Source organism: Pongo abelii, chromosome 6 (genome assembly GCF_028885655.2).
Source record: "Pongo abelii isolate AG06213 chromosome 6, NHGRI_mPonAbe1-v2.0_pri, whole genome shotgun sequence".
In the NCBI taxonomy this organism is placed as follows: domain Eukaryota; kingdom Metazoa; phylum Chordata; class Mammalia; order Primates; family Hominidae; genus Pongo; species Pongo abelii.
Window position 1 is genome coordinate 137948081 of NC_071991.2, and position 25769 is coordinate 137973849.

The 25769-nt window shown below is 46.5% G+C and overlaps 1 protein-coding gene across 9 annotated transcripts in view; it reads right to left on the bottom strand.

The window, feature by feature from the left end:
* The window catches only part of DENND2A (DENN domain containing 2A), a 123217-nt gene that overhangs the window by 34073 nt on the left and 63375 nt on the right, over positions 1-25769 (bottom strand). For 8 of the 9 annotated variants that reach the window (XM_054559886.2, XM_024250469.3, XM_054559883.2 and 5 more), the window contains 7 exons: positions 21835-22035; positions 17680-17773; positions 16791-16841; positions 15146-15333; positions 7770-7879; positions 5873-5942; positions 3697-3774 (listed from right to left, as the gene is read on the bottom strand). In XM_054559886.2, the coding sequence (XP_054415861.1) occupies positions 3697-3774; positions 5873-5942; positions 7770-7879; positions 15146-15333; positions 16791-16841; positions 17680-17773; positions 21835-22035 (792 nt within the window). The remainder of the gene's footprint in view (positions 1-3696; positions 3775-5872; positions 5943-7769; positions 7880-15145; positions 15334-16790; positions 16842-17679; positions 17774-21834; positions 22036-25769) is intronic. The other variant, XM_054559885.2, reaches the window with a different exon arrangement.

The following is a 25769-nucleotide window of genomic DNA, read 5'->3' on the forward strand; positions in this document are numbered from 1 at the left end:
AAAAAGCTTGTGGCCAGGCACAGTGGCTCATGCCTGTAATCCCAGCACTTTGGGAGGCCGAGGCAAGCAAATTACCTGAGGTCAAGAGTTCGAGACCAGCCTGGCCGACATGGTGAAACCTGGTCTCTACTGAAAATACAAAAATTACCTGGGTATGGTGGTGGGCTCCTGTAATCTCAGCTACTCAGGAGGCTGGGAAGGAGAATCACTTGAACCTGGGAGGTGGAGGTTGCAGTGAGCCAAGATCACGCCACTGCACTCCAGCCTGGGCGACAGAGCAAGACTCCATCTCAAAAAAAAAAAAAAAAAGAAAAGAAAAGAAAAGAAAAAGGAAAAGAAAAAAGCTTGTGGGACACTGGGCAGAATGAGGCAGAAGCGTTGCCATGTGGGTTCTCTGGCCAGGCCTTAGGAGGCCTGCCTTTGTGTTTTGTGTGCCCTCTTGTGCCTCTGCCATTGCCACGAGAAGAGCACATGTGGGCCATTTCACTGTCTAGGAGCATGGGAGACATGTGGACCAGGCCTGCGCCCAGACTTGTAGCCTCTAGAGCAGCTAGATCAGCCCACCTGCCAGCCTCAATCAGCCAACCCAGCTTCTTCACATTACTTGCCAAGCCCAAACCCCAGCTGACCTCACAGCTGGGAGAACAAATGATTGAATCTTGAAGGCTCTGTGGTTCACTAGACAGTATTACTATAGCAACTGTTAACTGATACCCTTTTCTTCAGAAATTCTGAGAGCTGCTCTTCTTCTCCATGATTCCTTTCTGTTCTAAAGGACAACATGCATTTTGGCCATCCTTGCCCCCTGCCTAGAAATAGCTCAAGTTCCTGGGATCAGTTAGTTAAAGCTCTGGTTCTGGTTCTGTCCTGAATATCTGCTGTGTGGTCTTCGGCAAGTCATCACACTGCACTCCTAAAATATCCCTGGTCAGAAAACAGACATGAAAGCAAAGGACTGTGCATCACAGAAGTATGTTAGCACATTTACTGGCTCCACGTCCCCTGCCTATGACAGCAATGAAGCTTATGTGAACTTCAAAGCCTTCACTTGGAAGCTGGCCTAACTCACATGAGCTGTTTTACTTCTGGTGTTCATAAGCATTCTGACAACAACAAAGGCTATGACCTATAACCTTACTTCACATGTAAACAAATCACATGAAAGACTGGCCTGAGCAGTAATGCCTAGCCTGCTAGACCTTGCCAATGGCCAACCCCAACATGAAATGATGAGCACTTCTGGTGGAGGGGAGGGGAGACCTTGGCTCAGATTACACTGGTAGCATTCATTTTCTTTCTTTCTTTTTCTCTCTTTTTCCTTTCTTTCATTTTCCCTTCCTTCCTTTCCCTCCCTCTCTCCCTTCCTCCCTCCCTCTCCCTCTCCCTTCCCTCTCCCACCCCTCTCCCTTCCCTTCCTTCTTCTTTCTTTCTTTTTCTTTTTTTTTCTTTTCTTTCTTGACAGGGTCTCACTCTATTGCCAAGGCTGGAGTGCACTGGTGTGAACATGACTCGCTGCAGCCTCAGCCTCCTAGGCTCAAGCAATCCCCCCACCTCTCAGCCTCCCAGGTAGCTGGAACTACGGGTGCACACTACCATGCTTGGCTAATTTTTTTGTATTTTTTGTAGAGACAGGGTTTCACCATGTTGCCTAGTCTGCTCTTGAACTCGTGGGCTCAAGTGATCCTCCCGCCTTGGCCTCCCAAAGTACTAGGATTACAGGTGTGAGCCACTGTGCCTGGCCTTCTTTTGTTTTTTATTTTTTAATTAGAGACAGGATCTCGCTAGTTTTCCCAGGCTGGAGTGCAGTGATGCGATCACAGCTCACCACAGCCTCGAACTCTTGGGCTCAAGTGATCTACCGGCTCAGCCTCTTGACCAGGCATTAATTCTTTCAAAAAGACTTACAGAGAAGTACAAGTTCTACCATGGGAAGAGATTATACTATATCTGTATAATTCAGGCTTCCTCTGAGTTTAGGTGGACGGTGGGCAGGAGGAAGCTTTTTTATAGAAATGCTTTTAGGGGCCAGATGCAGTGGCTTGTGCCTGCAATCCCAGCACTTTGGGAGGCCCAGGTGCGCGGATTACGAGGTCAGGAGATCAAGACCATCCTGGCCAACATGGTGAAACCCCGTGTCTACTAAAAATACAAAAATTAGTCGGGTGTGGTGGCATGTGCCTGTAATCCCAGCTACTCAGGAGGCTGAGGCAGGAGAATTGCTTGAACCCAGGAGGTGGAGGTTGCAGTGAGCCGAGCTCGCGCCCTTGCACTCCAGCCTGGCGACGGAGCAAGACTCCGTCTCAAAAAAAAAAAAAAAAAAATGCTTTTAGGGAGTACTGCTTTAACATCCATGGACCGTAGGTGCAGGAACTTCAATTCCCCAAAAGAAAGCTCAGACAGATCTATATACTCAAGAAGGATTGAAAATAAATTTATGAATTAGGCTGGACGCGGTGGCTCATGCCTATAATCCCAGCACTTTGGGAGGCCGAGGTGGGTGGATTACTTGAGGCCAGTTTGAGACCAGCCTGGGCAACATGGTGAAACCCCATCTCTACTAAAAATACAAAATTAGCCAGGCGTGGTGGCACGCGCCTGTACTTCCGGCTACTCAGGAGGCTGTGGCACAAGAATCGCTTGAAGCCAAGATCGCGCCACTGCAATCCGGCCTGGGTGATAAGAGTGAGACTCTGTCTCAAAAAAGAAAAAAAAATTATGAATTAGACACTCATGTCTGGTTAATATAGGAAATGATGTTGAATTATACCTAGTTTTTGAGATCAGCATCATATAGGATAGTAATTCTCTCCTATACACCAATCCAGAATACGGGGGTAGATGAGCTAATTAAATATGGCAATTCCTATGCGTTCATATATTGGCTCATTTTCCAGAAAAGAAGACCAAATTATATGAATATTTGGATAAACTTAGAGCACTATTAAAATAATTAATCCCCCCTCCACAAAACTGTTATACATACATGACATATATTCACGTGGGTACACACCTATCCATCTATTATAGTAGCCTTTTTTCATGCCAAAGCTCATATGACAAAAGGCAATGCTCAGAAGAAGAAAAATAAAACAGCTGGAATATTCTGGGAGGGTCCTCCACCCCTCCCTTTCTCAACTTCACTTATCTTGCCCTCCCTGCACCACACACACTTTCTGAACCTGCCTCTTCATTAACCCTTTTTTTTTTTTTTTGAGACGGAGTCTCGCTCTGTCACCCAGGCTGGAGTGCAATGGCACGATCTCGGCTCACTGCAACTTCCGCCTCCCGGGTTCAAGTGATTCTCCTGCCTCAGCTTCCTGAATAGCTGGGGCTAGAGGCGCCCGCCACCACGCCTGGCTAATTTTTTTTTTGTATTTTTAGTAGAGATGGGCTTTCACCATGCTGGCCAGGCTTGTCTCGAACTCCTGACCTGAAGTGATCCGCCCGCCTCAGACTCCCAAACTGCTGGGATTACAGGCGTGAGCCACCCCGCCACCGCACCGGGCCTATCAACTCTCATTTCCTGAACCAACGGTGAGAGAATAGAGGGGTGACGAGGAGAGGAGTGAAGAAATGGGAAGGGAAGTAGGTAGGGAATAAGATGATAGAAGGCCCAGGACATGGGGGTATTCCCTGGAGCCCTCTAGAGCCCTCCCGTTCCTTCCCTTCCTCTTTCTCTGAGGTCCAAGTTCTCACCTTTGAAAAGAGGCTGAAACATCCTAGGCGGCTCACAATGCAGTAAACTTCAGGAAGGCGCTTCCCTTTGCCTCCAGGCTTTTTGGAGAGAAACACAAGGGAATTATGAGTGTTGACAACCTCAGGGAAGAAAGGAACTCACATGTTTTTTGGGAGACTGTCATGTGCCAGATGTTTCCACATTATCATAGCTCTGGAAAACCCAATAAAGTAAGTTGTTATCCCATTGTGTTTATTATAATGTTTGTTATAATTGTTTCGTATCCCTATATGTTTATTATAATGATAATTTCAAGTGAGAAATCATTTTTGAAGATCTTTCTGAAAACTCAGTTTTAAGCTAATTTTCAAACCAAAAAAAAAATCAATCTCAATACTTTTTTTTTTTTTTTTTTGAGATGGAGTCTCACTCTGTCACCAGGCTGGAGTGCAGTGGCATGATGTTGGCTCACTGCAACCTCCACCTCCCAGGTTCAAGCGATTCTCCTGCCTCAGCCTCCCAAGTAGCTGGGATTACAGGCTCGCACCACCATGCCCCGCTAATTTTTGTACTTTTAGTAGAGAAGGGGTTTCACCGTATTGGCCAGGCTGGTCTCGAACTCCTGACCTCATGATCTGCCCGCCTCCACCTCCCAAAGTGCTGGGATTACAGGTGAGAGCCACTGCACCCTGCCCAATCTCAATACTTTTAAAAAATTTTATTTATTTATTTTTGGAGACAGAGTCTTGCTCTGTTGTCCAGACTGGAGTGCAGCGACTTGATCTCGGCTCACTGCACCCTCCACTTCCCAGGTTCAGGAGATTCTTGTGACTCAGCCTCCTGAATAGCTGGGATTACAGGCGTGTGCCACCACGCCCAGCTATTTTTTTGTATTTTTAGTAGAGATAGGGTTTCACCATGTTGGCCAGGCTGGTCTTGAACTCCTGAGCTCAGGCAACCTGCCCACCTCAGCCTCCCAAAGTGCTAGGATTACTGATGTGAGCCTGTGCCCGACCTCAGTCTCAATACTTTAACCCTAAAGTAATTTGATCAACAAAATTATTATCTCACTTAACTTTTTCAATTATCCATGCTTTTTATTTTACTGATTAATTCAAAAAATGTTTCTTGAACACCTACTATGTGCCATGCATTATACTTGACTCTAAAGTTTTTCAGCCTATTTCAGAGACTCAAGTATATTCTCAGTGGAAAAAAATTCACCATTACTGAAGATGTTCAAAAGAATGGGCCTGAAAATGACAACTGTAAAATGCTTTAGCAGGATCATTGCACTGAAATAAGTTTCTGACTTTTAAAGGTGACTGTTCTGAAGGGGACATTCTTGAATTATTTGAGTCTTCTCTCCTTAGAAACCATTCTGAATGTTCTCTCTAAGTGATCAGGGTCTGTTTGGCATGTTTTATTAGAAAAAAAAATTTCGCTTAAAGAGAGAAAGGTCTTTTATTTGGCAGGAAAAATAACGGATCAAGTATTTTTGTCCAGTTGCAGTGGTTCATGCCTGTAATCTCAGCACACTGGGAGGCCGAGGTGGGAGGATTGCTTGAGCCCAAGAGTTCGAGACCAACCTGGACAACATAGCAAGATCCTGTCTCTACAAATAATTTAAAAATTAGCCACGTGTGGTAGTACATGCCTGTGGTCCCAGCTACTCGGGAGGCTGAGGCAGGAGGAACACCTGAGCTGGGGAAGTCGAGGCTGCAGTGAAACATGATCCACTGCACTCCAGCCCAGGCAGCAGAGTGAGACCCTGTCTCAAAATGAAATAAAAGTATTTTCTTTCTGATGGAAACGGACATTCCCACCTACCAGTAAGACTCAGGTGAGCCCCCTCAATTCCTTTTTTAATTTTTTATTTTTTAGTATATATTTTTAAAATAGAGACAGGGGAGACAGGGCCTCATTTGTTGCCCAGGCTGGTCTCGAACTCCTGGTCTCAAGAGATCTGTCCCTCTCATACCCCCAAAGTGCTGGGTTTATAGGCATGAGCCACCGTGCCAGCTTTTTTCTGTGATTTGAACTATGCTGATTCAGCTGCCACTCCCCCTGCTCTTTCTCCTCCTGTGGCCGGTCGGGGAATCTCAGTCTCATGGGACTAGGAAGCCAGACCTGGCTCTTGCACAAGGGCTAGGAAGTCCATGAGGCTCTTGCAGGCTGAAAGCAGAATGTACTCACCAGCAGTCTTCGGCAGTAACCGAACCTTCTGCTCCCATCTTCTCCAGTTAAGACAAATGAGAATGTTTCACTGTGGTTGGGAAAACACAAACGTATCACAAAGCAAAACAAAACCAAAGACATCTCATCACTCTGCAGCAAGGGGTGGCAGTGAGCAGCCATGGGACACACTGCAGGAGGCTGTAGGAAAGGCCACTCCCCGTCCTACCTGTCCCTGTCCGTGCTGAGACACTGGTCACCCATAGCTTCATAGTAAATGTCAGTGAGACTGGGCTGGGCGCAGTGGCTCATGCCTGTAATCCCAGCACTTTGGGAGGCCGAGGCGGGTGGATCACTTGAGGTCAGGAGTTAGAGACCTGCCTGGCCAACAGGGTGAAACCCCATCTCTACTAAAAATACAAAAATTAGCCAGGCATGGTGGCACATGCCTGTAATCCTAGCTACTGGGGAGGCTGAAGCAGGAGAACTGCTTGAACCCAGGAGCCAGAGGTAGCAGTGAGCCAAGATCATGCCATTACACTCCAGCCTGGGGGAAGAAGTGAGACTCTATCTCAAAAAAAAAAAAAAAAAAAAAAAAGTCAGTGAGACTTGAGACCTAAAGTGTAGCTGTGGCCTGAGACGAAATGTGGTGCTTTGTTTCCATCATGGGCTATCCCGTCATTTTTTCTTTTTTTCTTTTTTTTTTTTTAAGACGGAGTCTCACTCGGTTGCCCAGGCTGGGATGCAGTGGTGTGATCTCGGCTCACCACAACCTCTGCCGCCCGGGTTCAAGCGATTCTCCTGCCCCAGCCTCCCAAGTAGCTGGGATTACAGGCGCCTGCCACCACCATGCCTGGCTAAGGGCTCTCCCATCATTCAATCACCTGAGCTGCCCCATTGTACAAAACACAACTGTCATTTACTCTGGAGGCTAAAGAGAGGGAAGAGCCTGGGGTGCTGTCCTCAGGGAACCGAGCATGTGTGAGTGCAGTGACATCTGCTCATCTAGGGATGTGACTCAGTGAGGGAGCAGCGGAAGACGGGGACAGTTCTGTGCCCCTCTTGGAATTGCCCTGGGGCAGCTCTCTCAGGGCATGGTCTGTACAGGGCAGCCCTGAGGCTTGGACGGTCCTTAAAGACTGCTGAGCCACCCTCAAGGAACGCGGTACCCCTTAAAGACAGGACCCGCAGCCTACTGAGTTTGGCCAAATGCTGAAACATCTGATAATAAAAACACTGGTGTCTTATTACACGGGATGAAGCAGAAATGTAAACGGATCCCAATCCAATAAACAGCTGGATAGGAGACTGAAGAGATGTTTCAGGATGAGAACAGAGAAGGGCAATGTTGCCCTAACTTTTCCCAGGCTAAGAATTATCTTCCGGGAGGCTTCTGAAACAAGCATCCCCAGATGGAGTGGGAAGCCCAGGAGGTCTGCATGCTGGGCACGTGACTCTCACCTTCAGGGAAGCTTTAAAAACACCCCTTGGGGAAAGCTCTAGGCCAGGGCCCATCAGGATTACTTAACGGTGGGAATGACTCATGGGGTCTGCCACCTGTAACCCAAACGGATCCCAATCCAAGAAACAGCTGGTTAGGAGACTGAAGAGATGTTTCAGGATGAGAACAGAGAAGGGCAATGTTGCCCCAACTTTTCCCAGGCTAAGAATTATCTTCCGGGAGGCTTCTGAAACAAGCATCCCCAGATGGAGTGGGAAGCCCAGGAGGTCTGCATGCTGGGCAGGTGACTCTCACCTTCAGGGAAGCTTTAAAAACACCCCTTGGGGAAAGCTGTAGGCCAGGGCCCATCAGGATTACTTAACGGTGGGAATGACTCATGGGGTCTGCCACCTGTAACCCCGTCTCTAAGTCTCGCCTTAGTCTTTGGGGCTGCGAAGGAGAGAAGCCAGCTCGTACCTGGTGAACTGCTGGACAGGAACCCAATCCTTGGCATCGGGAAAACAGAACTGGGGAATGGCCTTCAGTTGGTCCTCAGCTTCTCTCATGAACTTGAAAGACCTTTCCAACTGCAGGGAGAAAGGTGAGAGAAAATTCGAGAACAAATCTCAGCATGGGAAATTGAGGCTGATGATGGTAAGGATGGCCTCTCCCACCTTTCCACATTTGTGACTGCCGCCTTAACCTCTTTCCTTGGGAAGGGCTTGCAGCTCAGTCGGCTGGGGCATTTTTCCCCCAGTGCAGTTCCAACTATAGACCTCTGGGAGAAGTTGGGAGGAAAAAATAGTATGCTTTAGAGAATCACTCTCTATGCTTGACACTCTAGAATGTAACTATTTCAATGAATAAAAAAAACTGCCAGCAATCCTTTCCAAATAGGAGGCTCAGGAATCTGGAAGGCAGAGCTTCCAATCAGGCCTTTCTATCTCTGGGCCCAGGCAAAGCCGTCCCTTTCGCACTCCAGGCAAAGACTGTTACAACATTCTCAGTGAATAAATCCAGTAAAACCATATTATGCTGGGAAATTCAACTAATTTCAGACAGTCATTGAGTGTTGGAACTAGACGGAAGCGTGACACCATCCAGCCTGACATTCTTATTTCAGCAAGAAGGAAATAAGCCCCAGGTGTGAAGTGATGTGTCCTGGTCACAGGAGTTAATGTTCAAACTAGGAAGAAAAATGATCTTAATCTTTTTTTCTCTCTCTCTCTCTTTGTGATATTCTAGCACATCATACAGTATCTGACATATCAAAGACTGGATGAATGTTATCTTGTTAAAGAACAGGAGGAGTACTTTGGGAGGCCAAGGTAGGAGGATCACTTGAGGCCAGGAATCCAAAACCAGCTGGGGCAACATAGCAAGGTCCCATCTGTACGGGAAAAAAAAAAGAAAAAAAGAACAAGGGCCGGGAGTGGTGGCTCACACCTGTAATCCCAGCATTTTGGGAGGCCGAGGCGGGTGAATCACCTGGCGTCAGGAGTTTGAGACCAGCTTGGCCAACATGGCGAGACCCCGTCTGTACTAAAAATACAAAAAAATTAGCTGGGTATGGTGGCGGGCACCTGTAGTCCCAGCTGCTCGGGAGGCTGAGGCATGAGAACTGCTTGAACCCAGGAGGTGGAGGTTGCAGTGAGCCGAGATCACACCACTGCACTCCAGCCTGGGCGACAGAACAAGACACTGTCTAAGAAAAAAAGGACAGGATGAATTAATAAAGTCTGATTTAGAGATGATATTTAAAATCGTGAGTTTATTTTGCTTATGAACAGAAAGTTGTGATTTTTTTCTTTCTATGTATAAATAGATATTTTTTAGAGCCAGAGTCTTGCTATGTTGCCCAGGCTGGACTTGAATTCCTGGGCTCAAGCAACCTGCTTCAGCATCCTGAGTAGCTGGGACTACAAGTGCATACCATCGCACCTAGCCAGAAATCTGTGCTTTTAAAAAGCACCCCAGATACAAGTTTGGGAAACACAAAAGAATAATTGCTAATTATTTATCTCATTATTATTCATCTTTGCTTATAAACAGGTACTTTTTCATGTGAAGAGAATTGTAGGCTTTGTTGCTGTTGTTAATAGGTTTATACTTGTTAAATTTCCTTTATAAAAAGTTAAAGAAAAATACATCATGCTAAGGTTATCTTCAGTGATTTGAAATATCACATATCTGAATATCTGAGGTTAGGAATTTATAACGTCTAACCTAAATATAATGGCTAACCTGTATTTTTTCTTTCTTTCTGTTTTCTTTCTTTTTTTTTTTGAGACAGAGTCTCACTATGTCGCCCAGGCTGGAGTGCAGTGGCGTGATCATGGCTCACTGCATGGGTTCTCTGCCTCATGGGTTCAAGTGATTCTCCTGCCTCAGCCTCCCAAGTAGCTGGGATTACAGGCATGCACCACCACACCTAGCTATTTTTTTTTTTGTATTTTCAGTAGAGACAGGGTTCCACCATGTTGGCCAGGCTGATCTTGAACTCCTGGCCTCAAGTGATCTGCCTGCCTCGGCCTCAAAGAGTGTTGGGATTATAGGCGTGAGCCACGGTGTTTGGCCCTAACCTAAATTTTTCTGTAATAATTTGCATAATTTCTTTGTTTCCAATAGCTTGCTAGTGAGCTCCACTTTATTTATTTATTTATTTATTTATTTATTTATTCTTTTGAGATGGAGTCTTGCTCTGTCACCCAGGCTGGGGTGAAATGCCGCAATCTCAGCTCACTGCAACCTCCACCTCCTGGGTTCAAGTGATTCTCCTACCTCAGCCTCCCAAGTAGCTGGTATTATAGGTGCCTGACACCATGCCCGACTAATTTTTGTATTTTTAATAGAGACGGGGCTTCACCATGTTGGCCAGGCTGGTCTCGAACTCCTGATCTCAAGTGATCCACCTGCCTTGGCCTCCCAAAGTGTTGGGATTACAGGCATGAGCCACCGCGCCCGGCCCAAGCTCCGATTTAAAACACCCTTGCAGACAGTTTCTGAAGTCGGCAATCCAGCAGTCCTGTTCACTGCTCCTGATGGTCAACAAGCCTTCCCAAGGTCACCACGTGTCAGAGAGAGGAGGGCTCTGAAGAAGAGTATCCAAAGGCACAAAGCACCAGACTGGTTGTTTCCAACTTTAAAAACCACTTCCTGGCCGGGGTGCGGTGGCTCACGCCTGTAATCCCAGCAGTTTGGGAGGCCAAGGTGGGCAGATCACGAGGTCAGGAGATCAAGACCATCCTGGCTAACACGGTGAAACCCCGCCTCTACTAAAAATACAGAAAAATTAGCTGGGTGTGGTGGCGGGCGCCTGTAGTCTCAGCTACTCAGGAGGCTGAGGCAGGAGAATGGCGTGAATCCGGGAGGCAGAGCTTGCAGTGAGCCGAGATCGCACCGCTGCACTCCAGCCTGGGCGACAAAGGGAGGCTCCGTCTCAAAACAAACAAACAAACAGAACAACAACAACAAAAAAAACCCACTTCCAGTATGATTCCCCTCAGGCTAGGCCAAATTTAATTGAAGCCATGGGGTGCCACTAATACTAGTGGTTAAGACAGCAATCAATCAGTAAAACACAGTCACTATTTATAGACTTAGTTGTCCTTTAGTTGTTCTTCTTCAGAATAAATAGCCACTATTTCTTTTCTATATAAGAGTTCTCTCTTCCATCCACGATGACACAGATGAACCCAACTGGCCCAGGAACAGTCTTTGAGTTGGTAATTCACAAGCTCAGACTGTCCCCTAAACAGTAATTTTGACTGTCCTTGCATAGTTATGCAAAGAAGTAAATACCAGCTGGGTGTAATTATAGGAAGGGGTCATTAATCACCACAGAGTGAATGACTTAATTTCTAAAGAAGACCAAAGAAAGGACCAGCCAAGAATACCAAAGGGAGGAAGAATACCAAAGGAGTTTCTCCACGAAGGAAACAGCATTCAGGATGAAGAGCAGACCTCGGGGAAACAAGTTCCAGCCCTTTTCAACAGCCCAGTCACTACTTGCATGCACCCACCCCAGATCACACATAGGACACACACAAATACAGGCACACATGTGCCTACCCACATGTCATCAACCTACGAGTTATCAGCGCATACACACACAGGCTCATATATGCAGAGGAGCACAGTTACGGGAAGCTGCACACAGAAATTTCCCACAAATACAACTAATCACAGATGGCTGGAAAACAGCCCAGTCTCCCTGAACTGTCAAAGATAAATATGGGATAGGAAACGTTTTAATGGAACATTAGCATGCAAATAGGGGCTGTGCCTTGATTCAGGTGACTTGACAGAAGTGAGGGATAAAACCCACAAAAAAAGTTTAAAAAGAGAAGAGAGAGAAGGAAGAAAAGGACCTTTCTACAGAGGGAGCAAGGGAGCAAAGACAAGGAGATAAAATGCCTGACATGTAAAAATACCTGTACAAGGATGATCACCATTGCATTAAAAAAAAAAAAAAAAAAAAAGCTAGGCACAGTGGATCCCAGCACTTTGGGAGGCCGAGGTAGGCAGATTGCTTGAGCCTAGGAATTCAAGGCCAGCCTGGGCAACAGAGAAAGACCTCGTCTCTACGATAAATAAATAAATACATAAATAAGCTGGGCATGGTTGCATGTGCCTGTAGTCCCAGTTACTTGGGAAGATGAGGCGGGAAGGCTCACTTGAGCCCAGGAGGTTGAGGCTGCAGTGAGCTGTGATCGTGCCACTCCATAACATCCTGGATGACAAGAGCAAGAGAGAGATCCTGTCTCAAAAATACACACACAGGCAGGGCATAGTGGCTCATGCCTGTAATCACAGGACTTTGGGAGGCTGAGGTGGGCGGATCATTTGAGGTCAAGAGTTTGAGACCAGCCTGACCATTATGGTGAAACCCCATCTCTACTAAAAATACAAAAATTAGTTGGGCATGGTGGTACATGCCTGTAATCCCAGCTACTCGGGAGGCTGATGCAGGACAACTGCTTGTACCCGGGAGGTGGAGGTTGCAGTGAGCCAAGATTGCACCACTGCACTCTAGCCCAGGCAATACAGTGAGACTGTGTCCAAAAAAAAAAAAAAAAAACCACACACACACACACACAGAGAAACACTGGTTGCCAGATACATTTCCAACAGAAGGGGACTGGTTACATAGATAAATAGACTAGGGAATACTCACATATTGGAACATTATACAACTTGAAAAATGATGTTTTAGAATTTTTATTAAATATGCTTATAAATAATGAGAGGTTTACAAAAGAGTACATGCAGCATGATACAAAAATTCTGCAGTGTATAATTCCAGTCTTGTAAGAAAATTACACCATTAGAAAAGACTGGAAGAAAAAGAAAATGTTAACAGTGACGGTCTCTGTGTGGTGGGATTACCAGTGATTTCTTTCCTAATACATTTCTGGATCAGTTTCCTTTTAAACAGTGACTGTGCAACTTTACTCTAGAAAAAAAATTTAATGTGGGTGACTCCAGGCTGGAAACAATAATCATTTGATCATTATGGTGAGTCATTAATTAACTAACTCACGAATTAATGCATCCTTGATTCCTACAACACTGAGTAAGCATTGCCACGTGAACAGCATTGTGCTAGGCCCCAAGGCAATGAACAGGATAGCAGGACAGCCCTTCACACCTCAGTGATCGCTGTTGTGAGTCAGTGTGAGCATACCCAGCGGCCTCTCTTACCCATGGGCAGCCCCCGCCGAAAAAAAATCTGGGCATACCTGTGGCAGTGGGGTGTCACGGGCTCATTCCTTAGAGGTGTGATAGCTAGAGGAAGGTGAGTGTCACCTTTGGAAGGCCGGTGCCTATGGTTTACTTCAGTCTACATAATTGCTATCCTAAACTCCAAAAATAGGACTTGATTGTGGTGCTGGAGCACAGTGGACAGGATGGAAGGAAGGCTGGCCTACGAAAGGAGGGGAGGCCTGGGGACAGCAGGATCTGGGCCTTGGTAGATGCTGGGGTTGTGCCTGGGTGGTGATGGCAAAGGGAGTCCCTGAGTGGGCAAGGACAGAAGCTCCCTCCCTTCTGCCCTCCCTGAGGCATGAGTCTGTCCAGAGACCATCAGAATCTACCTGGGGAATCTTTGCATGCTTTTCTGGGGGTGGGGGGAGATGGTTATTTTATGTCCTCCTGGCAGAGTTTAAATTCCTTGAGGACAGGAGGCACATTTCGTTCATCACTGTAATCCCCTAGGCCCAAGCAGAAAATTGCTTGAATGCAATATATTCTTAGTAAATTCTGGTTGAACTGAATTAGAATACGGTGGAACCTCTTTAATACTGATGTCAAAGCCTAAGAATAATTTATAAATTATTGGCCATGTTGCTTCAGGCTATATTAAGTGCCATTTTATTTATTTTATTTTAGGTGCCATGATTTAACATATGGTAAAGCTGAATCCACACGACCATGGTCCATGACGTAAAAGTGTCACAGGTATGTGAACCACAGTGACTCCATCTTGAGTAGGGGCTGGGTAAAATGAGGCTGAAACCTACTGGGCTGCATTCCCAGATGGTTAAAGCAGAGACAGGAGGTCGGCTTTTATCAGCAAGCTGATAAAACAGGTTGCAGTAAAGAAGCTGGCCAAAACCCACCAAAACCAAGATGGTGATGAGAGTGACCTCTGGACGTCCTCACTGCTACACTCCCACCAGCATCATGACAGTCTACAAATGCCATGGCAACGTCAGGAAATTATCCCATATGATCTAAAAAGGGGAGGCATGAATAATCCACTCCTTGTTTAGCATATAATCAAGAAATAACAACAAAAATGGGCAACCAGCAGCCTCAGGGCTGTTCTGTCTATAAAGTAGCCGTTCTTTCATTCCTTTACTTTTTGCAATCTCTGCTCACTGCAAGCTCTGCCTCCTGAGTTCAAGCGATTCTCCAGCCTCAGCCTCCCGAGTAGCTGGGATTATAGGTGCCTGCCACCACGCCCAGCTAATTTTTGTATTTTTAGTAGAGACGGGGTTTTGCCATGTTGGCCAGGCTGGTCTCAAACTCCTGACCTCAAGTGATCTGCCCACTTCGGCCTCCCAAAGTACTGGGATTACAGGCGTGACTCACCGCGCCCGGCCTCCTTTACTTTCTTAATAAATTCGCTTTCACCTTACTCTGCTAACTCACCCTGATTTCTTTCTTGTGCGAGATCCAAGAACCCTCTCTAGAGGTCTGGATTGAGATCCCCTGCCTGTAACAAAAGGAAAGGACATACACAGAGATGCACAGCACACAAGCAAAGCAGAAGTTCAGCATAGACACAAGTGTGATGCTGCTTAGGGAGACTTGGGGCTTCAGAGGAAAGAGACTTCTAGGCTAGGTTAGGAAGAGATGTGGCTGGCTGGATAAGGAGATGGAAGGAAAGGGCAAAAAGGATGGCATGGTCAGCACAGGGACCACAGCAAGTGAGAAAGCATTTCTGGCCATACTATTTTTTATTTTTTGAGATGGAGTTTCGCTCTGTTGCCCAGGCTGGAGTGCAGTGGCGTGATCTTGGCTCACTGCAACCTCCACCTCCTGGGTTCAAGCGATTCTCCTGTCTCAGCCTGAGTAGCTGGGACTACAGGTGTGCGCCACCATGCATGGCTAATTTTTGTATTTGTCTGGCCAAACTTTTTAAGTCCCTGAATCTCTCCTTTCTGGGACCTCCCAAATTCTCTAGCAGCAGCATTTTTTTTTCATCTGATATACCCTAATTAGGACCCATTTTCAAGATTCTAGATGCTAGGAGTTCCTCAGACTCCAACACCTCCCTCAATTCACGAGTCCCAACAAGGTGATGGTTAGAACCCTGGCAGGCCGCAGGGACCTGGCCACCCTGTTACCTTCAGAGGGAACTGTTGGGTGAGTTCTGGCACGTAGGCAGCCCCGGCCTGCTTCTTGTGCAAAGACACAACCACAAAGTACTCGAAGAGCTGCCTCTCCTGGTACTCGATGAGTTCCCGGGCAAGTGATGGGTACCGAGGCGCCTGCTTCAGGCGGGACTTCACGTTGACCAGGCGCTGGCTGTGAGCTGGGTGAGGCAGGGAGAGAGAAAGAGAGAGAGAGAGAGAGAGAGAGAGCAAAGAGCCTGAAATGACCATGAGTCCATGTGGAATTGTACCAAGCTGCAATAGGTTGTGGAATTCTCAGCTCAGATCCTTTTTTCTAATTCCCAAAGTGTCTCTGTGTTTAGCAAATTAGCAGGAAACTCTTTATTTGGGATCTCTGCCAAAGTTCTCGGAGAACCGACATTCAGTTGGCTACCAAACCAATCAGGGTGCGGGAGCCTGGCTCTGCTCTGCCATGGTTTTGCTGTCTGGACTCTGGGCAGAGGCTGAAGATGTCTTTGCCTTCATCTGTCTGATGAGATGGGGACAGTGACTCCTCTCCTCACCCATTTCCCTCGTCTTTTGGTTTGTGTGATGTGACAGAATCCAGACTATAGGCCTTTTGGAGCTGGGAGCTTTGTAAACATCCCTTGTGACTCAACTGGCAGAGATCCCACTAACTCAGGAACTCATGTCCACCTCCTCTCTTGCCACTAACTCTGCAATGAAATGGCCTTCCTTCATTCTAGAGGTGAGTCCGAGAGCAGCTGGGTGTCAGAGGCGAATGCAGCAGGGTCACTGAGTGGACAGGTCCCTGTCACCTCGTTCAGCAATCTGGACTTGCTTTCTTTTTTTTGAGATGGAGTCTCGCTCTGTTGCCCAGGCTGGAGTGCAATGGCGCAATCTCAGCTCACTGCAACCTCCGCCTCCCAGGTTCAAGCGATTCTCCTCCCTCAGCCTCCCGAGTATCTGGGATTACAGGCACCTGCCACCACGCCTGGCTAATTTTTCGTATTTTTAGTAGAGACGAGGTTTCACTATGTTGGCCAGGCTGGTCTTGAACTCCCGAACTCGTGATCCACCCGCCTCGGCCTCCTAAAGTGCTGGGATTACAGGCGTGAGCCACCGCACCCGGCCCCTGGACTTGCTTTCTTTGGCTTCTCCCTGGGGTCTGAAAAATTGCAGAAAACTCACTAAAGCCTTGGCCTAGACTATCTAATTTTAGACCCATAGGGACCAATTATTTCAACAACTTCATCAGACAAATGAACTAGAGGCCCTGGATCTTAAGTGATTTCCTCCAGATCACACAGTAATTTGAGCAGAAGTGGGCAGAAGCTCCAGGTCTCTGGAGCCTTAGGGCTGCAGTGTCAAGCCTTGAAGTGTGGAAAACCCTCAGGACATAGGGAGAGGCACGGGAGCAGGGGTCACTGCCGTTACTGTAGCCACCCTGGCTGTCAGCAGCTGTAGTGCCATTTTGATCATGTCCATGACAGACTGGCCCTGGAGCACCCTGTGGCCCCACTGTCTCCCGAGATGTCCACGCCTTGCCGAGCAAGCTCCGGCAGGACGCTTCTGTCCCTCATACTAAGGAGGAGGGGCCACCTTTGCAGCTTCCAAGTCACCTGCCTGAGTCCTGCACGGTAGTGGCTCTCCTCACCTTTCAGCTTCTCCTCTGTGTCACTGTCAGACTCACTGTTCTCATCTGTCACTAGAAGAAAAGAACAAGGAAGAAAATTGCAAATGTGAGTTCTTCTCATGTAGGAAACTCTTTCTATGTGGTAGCACAGATCAAATGTTCTAATGCAGAGGGGATGTTGAGTTGTCTCTTTTTTTTTTTTTTTTTTGAGATGGAGTCTCGCTCTGTCACCCAGGCTGGAGTGCAGTGGCGCAATCTCGGCTCACTGCAACTTCTGCCTTCCAGGTTCCAGTGATTCTCCTGCCTTAGCCTCCTGAGTAGCTGGGACTACAGGTGTACACCACCATGCCTGGCTAATTTTTCTATTTTTTAGTAGAGACAAGGTTTTGCCATGTTGGCCAGGCTGGTATCGAACTTCTGACCTCAGGTAGATCCGCCTGTCTCAGCCTCCCAAAGTGCTGGGATTACAGGCGTGAGCCACCGCGCCCGGCCTCTTGTTGTCTCTTTCAATGTATTGCACAAACCATATCTCGTCCAACTCGATGTACTGCCAAATTAATTTGGCTCTAGTTCAGATGGTACTAGATGGTACCTATATCAGATAATACAACAGAAAGTCCTGGCCCCTTTTGTGCAGGCTAAGCAAGGAAGGCTGCTCCCACAGTCAGGCCAGGGCCTGCAGTGCTGGGCTGACTTGGTGGTGGACCAGGACAAGGATGGGGAGGCAGGGGACATGCTGCCCCGGCTGAGCTCCCAGCCCCACCACTGTCCCAAAGACAGTGCGGGACATTTACAAAGCATCAGCTTGTTCTCCTCCTTGGTGAGCCAACCAGAAAAAACAGGAAGCCACTTCTGGAAAGAATCTCTTTTCCGATTCTTGCAGGAGGAGGGCTGGTGGTGGGGGTTCTACCTTTTCCTGAGTTGCTCTCCATTGACTGGGACAGCCTCTTCACCCGTTTCTTTCCTCTCCGGACCTCATAAATGGCGTTGATTCGCAACACCAGCTGCCAGACACCAGGAGAAGAACAGCCAGTGTTAGCAGCCCGCTCTTTGTGGCAGCTGGGCTTCCCTCACTGCCCCTCTCCTAGGACGATGGGGGGCTGAGGCCAGGGCCAGGGGGAGTGGGAGAAACTTCCCATGGGCTCGTGGGTGTCTTTCAATCATTTTTTTAATTTTTTTGAGACAGAGTTTCGCTCTTGTCGACCAGACTGGGGTGCAGTGGCACGATCTCAGCTCACTGCAGCCTCTAACTTCTGGGTTCAAGAGATTCTCCTGCTTCAGCCTCCTGAGTAGCTGGTATTACAGGTACCCACCATTACGCCCAGCTAATTTTTGTATTTTTAGTAGAGACGGGGTTTCGCCACATTGGCCAGGCTGGTCTTGAACTCCTGACCTCAGGTGATCCACCCACCTCAGCCTCCCAAAGTGCTGGGATTACAGGCATGAGCCACCGCACCCAGCCCAGTCATTTTTTTCTACCACACAGGAACGTGACTGTCAAGGACACTAAAGGAGGCTGCCAGCTCCACTGCCCTATGGGCGTCTGTTGTCTGGATCTGTTCACGAGCAGCAGAGACCCATGAGGAGACAGCCCATTGCTCGTGATGCAATGGCTGCTTTCCCTCTGAGGCCTCGATGTCACTGCGGCTTGGGAAGGAGCTTTTCCTCCCAAAACAAAACAAGAAAAGGAAGAGACAGAAAAAAAAAGTTCCCAGGCAGGCCTCCCTTCATGGGAACCATTCCAAAGAATGTCAGAACAGCCCTGAGTGGGGTGGGAACCGGGATTAGAACTGCTCCTGAGCCCTAGCTTGGGACTTCGGGGAGCGGTGCCATGCACTCGAGCGTGCAGCCCCATCTGCAGAGGGACACACTCCCCAGACGTCATGTACCCTCCATGTGTTCACAGAACACACACATGCAGTGTGCAAATGCACACGGATACCCTGGTGTGGGACACATCCCAAGCCTCCAAGCAGGCCACTCAGCCTATGTGGTCTCCCCCATCACCACTGCCAGACGCCTTGTGCCCTGCCCCTTCCCACCTCCCAGGCCAGCCTAGTTGTCTGATGCATTTGAAAGGAGACCTGCTTCCATGGAAAATGTTTTTCATATTTCAGACCAAAAAAGTTTGGTGTTTCCTATGTATTTGTTTTCCCTCTTCTTGCGTGAGAAGCTGGTGAGTGCAAATTTATGTATTTCGCTTTGCTGGGTCCCCCAGGGCTTGCTATCAAAGAGCACACATTCATGGCACATGTGATTCAGAATCCCACACATGGAGGAACTCTAAAATTAGTTGTTCTGTGTGCTTACAAAATTAATCTTATTATCTCACAGCTATATGTTAAATGTTATATAACACTTTTATCTGTATAGGTCAGTAAACAAAAATATAGGACGGTAATCAATTTCCATGTTCTATGAATATTTTATTTATCTATTTATTTTGAGACAGAGTCTTGTTCTGTCACCAGGCTGGAGTGCAGTGGCATAATCTTGGCTCACCGCAACCTCCGACTCTGGTTTCAAGTGATTCTCATGCCTCAGCCTCCCGAGTAGCTGGGATTACAGGTGTGTGCCACCACGCCCAGCTAATTTTTTTGTATTGTTAGTAGAGACGGGGATTTCAACATGTTGGCCAGGCTGGTCTCGAACTTCTGACCTCAAGTGATCTGCCCGCCTCAGCCTCCCAAAGTGCTGGGATTACAGGCATGAGCCACCGTGTCAGTTTGAATATTTTAATTCTTATTTTCAATATTTAAACATTGTCTGGCCCTCTTTCCTTCTAGCTGGTTGGGTGTCTCTGGGCCATTTAGTTGGCCTCTATGGGGTCAAATGTCCTCATCGGAAAAATGAAGGGGTTGGAGTGTTTCAACAGTCACTTCTGTTGAAATACTCCAACTTTCTAACAGCCAAGTGTCCATGGACGGATAGATGGATTTACAAAATGTGGTATACACATACAATGGAATACCATTTAGTCTTAAAAAGAAGAAAATGCTGACACATGCTTAAACCTTGAAGACACTAAGCGAAGTGAAATGTCATTCACAAAGGACGATTCTGTGTGATTCCACTTAAGTGAGATATTTCCAACAGTGTAACTTTCTAGGTTCTAGGATGACAGTTCTTAGCTGTCCTCAGACTTGCCAAGTCCTTTCATAACCTCTCCTAGTGCTGCCAAGGTGAGTCACTCAATAGGCACCACTACTTCAAGGCATATTCCCTAAGTGGACTTCAGCAGAACCATCTCTTTCTCTCTCTCTCTCTCTCTCTCTCTCTTTTTTTAGAGGCAGCATCTCGCTCTGTCACTTAGGCTGGAGTGCAGTGGCGCGATCATAGCTCACTGCAGCCTCTAACTCTTGGGATCAAGTGATTCTCTCTCACATCAGCCTCGCAAGTAGCTGGGACTACAAGTGCACACCACCATGCCTGGCTAATTTTAAAATTTTTTTGTAGAGATGGGGTTCCACCATGTTGCTCAGGCCTGTCTTGAACTCCTGGGATAAAGTGATCCTCCTATCTTGGCCTCCCAAAGTGCTGGGATTACAGGTGTGAGCCACTGTGCCCAGCCTCCCTGGACTTTCTTTCAGGTCAGTAGGTCACTCAGAGAAGTCCCATGAAAGCTACAGACAGTGTCCCACACCGAAACTTATCTGCATAAAGTTTTACATTTTTATGGGTTTCATGACCCCCTAAAGCCCATCCATGAACTCTGAAATTAAGAATCCCTGGCTCTACAAGTTCCTGGCTGGGCACGGTGGCTCATGCCTGTAATCCCAGCACTTTGGGAGGCTGAGGCAGGCGGATCACGCGGTCAGCAGTTCGAGACCAGCCTGGTCAATATGGTGAAACCCTGTCTCTACTAATAATACAAAAATTAGCCGGGCATGGTGACTGTAGTCCCAGCTACTCGGGAGGCTGAGGCAGGAGAATCGCTTGAACCCAGGAGGCGGAAGTTGCAGTAAGCCGAGATCACACCACTGTACTCCAGCTTGGGCGACAGAGTGAGACTCTGTCAAAAAAAAAAAAAAGAAGTTGATCTTGAAGGAGTTCAGGACATAACTCCCCAAAATATGCCACTTTGGCATATTAGTTGTTTTTAACTAAAGACACTTGAAAAACAGCAGGTCCACGAAGGGCACTCTGACCTTCCCTTTTCTTCTTAAAACAGGAGATGAAACTCCATGTAAAAGAGGCCCTCCTTATAACAGGAGAAAAGAAACATTATCAGCAGCGATGGGGAGTTGAGGTCAAGAGAAATCTAATCAAACAAACCTTGTTTAACCCCTATCTTCCTGGTTACTTTTCCACAATTGCCGCTCTTTCTTCAGCCTAGTACATAAGCACATAGGCCCAGTCACTTCTTCGGGTCTTACATTTTTCTTTTGAGGGCTCCCATGTACTTGTAAATAAAATGAGTATGCATTTCTCCTGTTAATCTGTTTTACGTCAGTTTAAATCTAAGGCTCAGCTGGAGACCCTAAGAGGGTAGAGGAGAAATTCTGCCTACCCTACAGTACGAAATTGGTCAATGAAGAGAGACCAGAACTGCAGCACTGAAATTGAGCAAAAGGAAATGTAACCAACAATGGATGCATAAAGATGTATATTTCCAAGCCCCTGGGAATATTTTACCTTTTTGGCTGCAAAGAGCCACAAGAGGTATTGTTGACAAGGCTGTCTCAGAGCACAGACTGGGACCTGCCTCTGCAGCGGGTGTCGACCAAGTCTCAGGTCAGAGCATGATGGATGGAGTTCTGTTTTTTGTGGCGGTGAAGGAAGGAGCTGTGGCTTTTTGAGGATAGGCATTAAAACCTTGTCTGGGATTAGACAAGCAGCTAAAATTGGGAGAAGAGTGGCTAAGAGGAAGACCACAGGACCACAAAAATGATCAGGACGAAGGTCCAGATATTCCAGCCTGCTGGCTTCACTGTGTCCCCCTGGCCTGCAGCAACACAGGTGGGAGGGGGCCAGTGATGTATTCTCCACCCAGACCCCTCTGCAGTCTTCTTTCACAGAGAAGGGGTCATGCATATCTGAGCATGAAGCTTGTTGCCACCATTACCTTAGGTATCTTTCTCTTCTTCCTGCCGTTCTGTGGGTCTCCAAGGGTAAAGAAAATGTCATCAGGGCTGCTGGGAGTGGAGGGGGGGCTGATTTTGGAAGGGGACCCAGTTCCATCCCGACTCAGCTTCCTAGTGTCCAGCAGCTTGAAGTTCCTCCTCTCTGAATTTTGTCGGAAAAAAGCAGGTTTGGACAATGACTGCTGTGAGGGAAAAGGAGAAAAGAAGAGTAAATGAATTCAAAGGAGACTGACCGGGGGATAACTGGTGGTGCCAGGGACGAGACAATGAAATTGAGAAGAGGAACTGGTCTATGTTCCCAGGGTAGGTGGAGTTTGGTTATGCTAGTAAGTGTTCAATGAATACGTATCATCCAATTACCAAAACTGTGTGTGATGAGCGATGTAAATTTAATCCAGTTTCTTTTTTTTGAGATGGAATCTTACTCTGTCACCCGGGCTGGAGTGCAGTGGTGCGATCTCTGCTCACTGTGACCTCTACCTCCTGGGTTCAAGCAAGTCTCCTCCCTGAGCCTCTCGAGTAGCTGGGACTGCAAGCACACGCTGCCACGCCCAGCTAATTTTTTGTATTTTAGTAGAGACAAGGTTTCACCATGTTGCCCAGGCTGGTCTCGAACTCCTAAGCTCAGGCAATCTGCCTGCCTCAGCCTCCCAAAGTGCTAGGATTACAGGCGTGAGCCAACGCACCTGGCCCGGTTTCTCTTTTTAGACAAGTGTGAGGTCACCTGCCTCAATCCCAAGACATTACAGCTGAGGCTTTCTGGCAACCCAAGACACATGGACTGGGAGTTACAAGGCCTAAGCCTCACTTTGGCCTTGCTGCAGGATTGCTGAGTGCCTTTTATACAAGGAATTGTGTTTCTTTGGGCCTCAATATGTTATTTTTAAAACAGGCCTCTTCAAAGTCAAAAGGCTGGCTGGGTGTAGTTGCTCATGCCATAATCCCAGCACTTTGGGAGGCTGAGGAGGATCAGTTGAGGTCAGGAGTTTGAGACCAGCCTGGCCAACATGGTGAAACCCTGTCTCTACTAAACATACAAATTTAGCTGGGTGTGGTGGCATGTGCCTGTAATCCCAGCTACTCGGGAGGCTGAGGCAGGAGAATCGCTTGAACCCTGGAGGCGGAGGTTGCAGTGAGCTGAGATCACACCACTGCACTCCAGCCTGGGTGATGGAGTGAGACTGTCTCAAAACAAAACAAAAAACAAAGTCAAAAGGCAAACAAAACACTTGCTAAAAAAATTTAGAACCCATAGAAAATAACCCACAGAAATGAACTCATTTTCCTAAAATACGCTACAAATTAATGAGAAAAAGACTAACGACTCAAAAGAAAAACAGGCAAAATAATGGAAAATTTAGAGAAAAAGAAATACAATGATTCTTAGGTATATAAAAAGATTCTTAGCTTCATTCCCAAGAGAAAAGAAAATTAAAGCTCCATTAAAGAAACATTTTTTTGCTCAGAGATAAGATAAGAAAATTTGATAGCTCACTCTGTTAGTGAAAGTGAGGGAGAAAAGTCACTCCCACACTGTCATACAGGGTTGGTGGGAGCATCACTTGGCACAGCACTACAGAGGGCAGTCTAGTATGAGCTAACAAAATTATGATGCATATAGCTTCAGACCCCGCAATTCCACCTCTAGGAATTTACTCTGCTGATATACTCTTATTTGTGCAATGTTATTTTTTACAAGGAAACATATTGTGCAAAGGATATTGTACATTGCCACATGGTTTGTAATCACAAAATACTGGAAATAACCTAGATAGCCATCAATAGAGGGGCTGCTCAAACAAATTATGATATACCCAAACAGTGGAATACTATGCACTTATTTAAAAAATCTTAATGTACTTGCCAGGCACGGTGGCTCACGCCTGTAATCCCAGCACTTTGGGAGGCCGAAGTGGGTGGATCGCCTGAGGTCAGGAGTTCGACACCAGCCTGAGCAATATGGTGAAATCCCCGTCTCTACTAAAAATACAAAAATTAGCCTGACGTGGTGGCGTGAACCTGTAGTCTCAGCTACTTGGGAGGCTGAGACAGGAGAATTGCTTGAAGCCAGGAGGCAGAGGTTGCAGTGAGCTGAGATCATACAACTGCACCCCCACCTAGGCAACAGAGCAAGACTCCATCTCAACAAAACAAAAAACAAAAAACAAAAAACTTGATGTACTGATATGGAAGGTTCTTTCAAAGATATACATATAATTTTTTTCATCATTGACATTTTTTCATACTTCAATGCGCCAACTGTATTTTTCTGCAGTGTATTTTTTATGTTCTTTGTTTATCTGTTAGGATTCTAATGTTTTTACTATTTTCAATGAGCTCTACGTAGAACGGATATTAACTATTTGTCAGGTTTGCCATAAGTGTGCTTTTCCCATGTGATTTATCTGTATTTTTATTTTAGTTATAATAACTTTTTATATGAAAATGTGTTAATATTTTCTTTTGTAATTCATTTAATCTCTTCTTTCTTTGCTTAAAAAAAATCTATCTCCTTTTAGAGGTTCAATAAATATTCAATTCCATTTTCTTCCAGATTTTCTTGGTTTGTTTCATACACATTTTATTTATTATTCCATCAGTAATTTATTTTGTGATATGTTCATCTAAATCATTTTTTCCCCAAAATAACTTATCCCTGTTCTATTTAATGAATGAGCTTTTCTTTATCAACTTATGAGGCCACATTTATCCTGTCTTAAACTCTCATAGAATAGGCATATTTTGCTCCATTGATTTCTTCATTTGCTATTTGCTTAGTTCCAAATAGTAAGTAGAAATAACTTCAGAATCTTTTCTTTTTAAAGATTTCCAAAAATAAAGACTCCTAGTTTCCTAAGTGGCCAGCTCCAACGTTTCATCACAGGTCTCCAAGGAGCAATAAATTGCTTAGTGCCATAAACTTTCAGTAGAGGAAGAGCTGACCTGGATTGGGTACCATAAGAGTACAAAAAGAAGGAAGAGGGGCAAGCCTTCTTCGAGGCCAAATTCCATCTATAATAAAATCCAAGGAAATGCTCCTACCATTGCACTGGAATCTCCTATCAAATTGTTGAGAAAACGTAGGTTCTGCTTTTGTTAGAGATGTAGATTGTGATGGTGTTCATTCAAAGGAGATATGACCTATGAAAAGGTAAGAGAAGAAACCAGAGAAGGAATGGAAACACAACACACAGCTTTCTGAAGAATGTGTGGGCTGCATCTCTGAGTGGTCACCCTGCTGGAGAAAGGGGATCCTGATGTGTCCCAGGGCACCCCAAATAAGCCACCAAATGTTCAGGGAGCTTTCATGATGGGGTGGGATTTCAGTAGATATTTATTTGATACAATGGGAAGACTTAGCTGTGGGGGACAGTATTAGCAATGACACAGTACAATCTGAGAATAGTGGTGAGGGAGAGTAAATGAGATCAAAAGAGTCTTCAAGGCTTAGAGTAAGTGCAGTGAAACAGATGGAAGAGATGATACAGCGATGAAGACATCTAATTGTCTATTGAAGGCCTTTGAAAGTGAGGATATGAATCTTGGACTTAGGGATCAGAAAATTTTTTCTTTTTTTTTTTTTTTGAGATGGAGTCTCGCTCTGTTGCCCAGGCTGGAGTGCAGTGGCACGATCTCGGCTCACTGCAACCTCCACCTCGGGGGTTCAAGTGATTCTCCTGCCTTAGCCTCCCGAGTAGCTGGGATTACAGGCGGGTGCCACCACGCCTGGCTAATTTTTGTATTTTTAGTAGAGACGGGGTTTCACCATATTGGCCAGGCTGGTCTCGAACTCCTGACCTCAGGTGATCCGCCCACTGTGGCCTCCCAAAGTGCTGGGATTATAGGCGTGATCCACCGCGCCCAGCCAGCAAACCTTTTCTTAAAAGCCAGATTGTACTTAAGGCTTTGTGGGCCA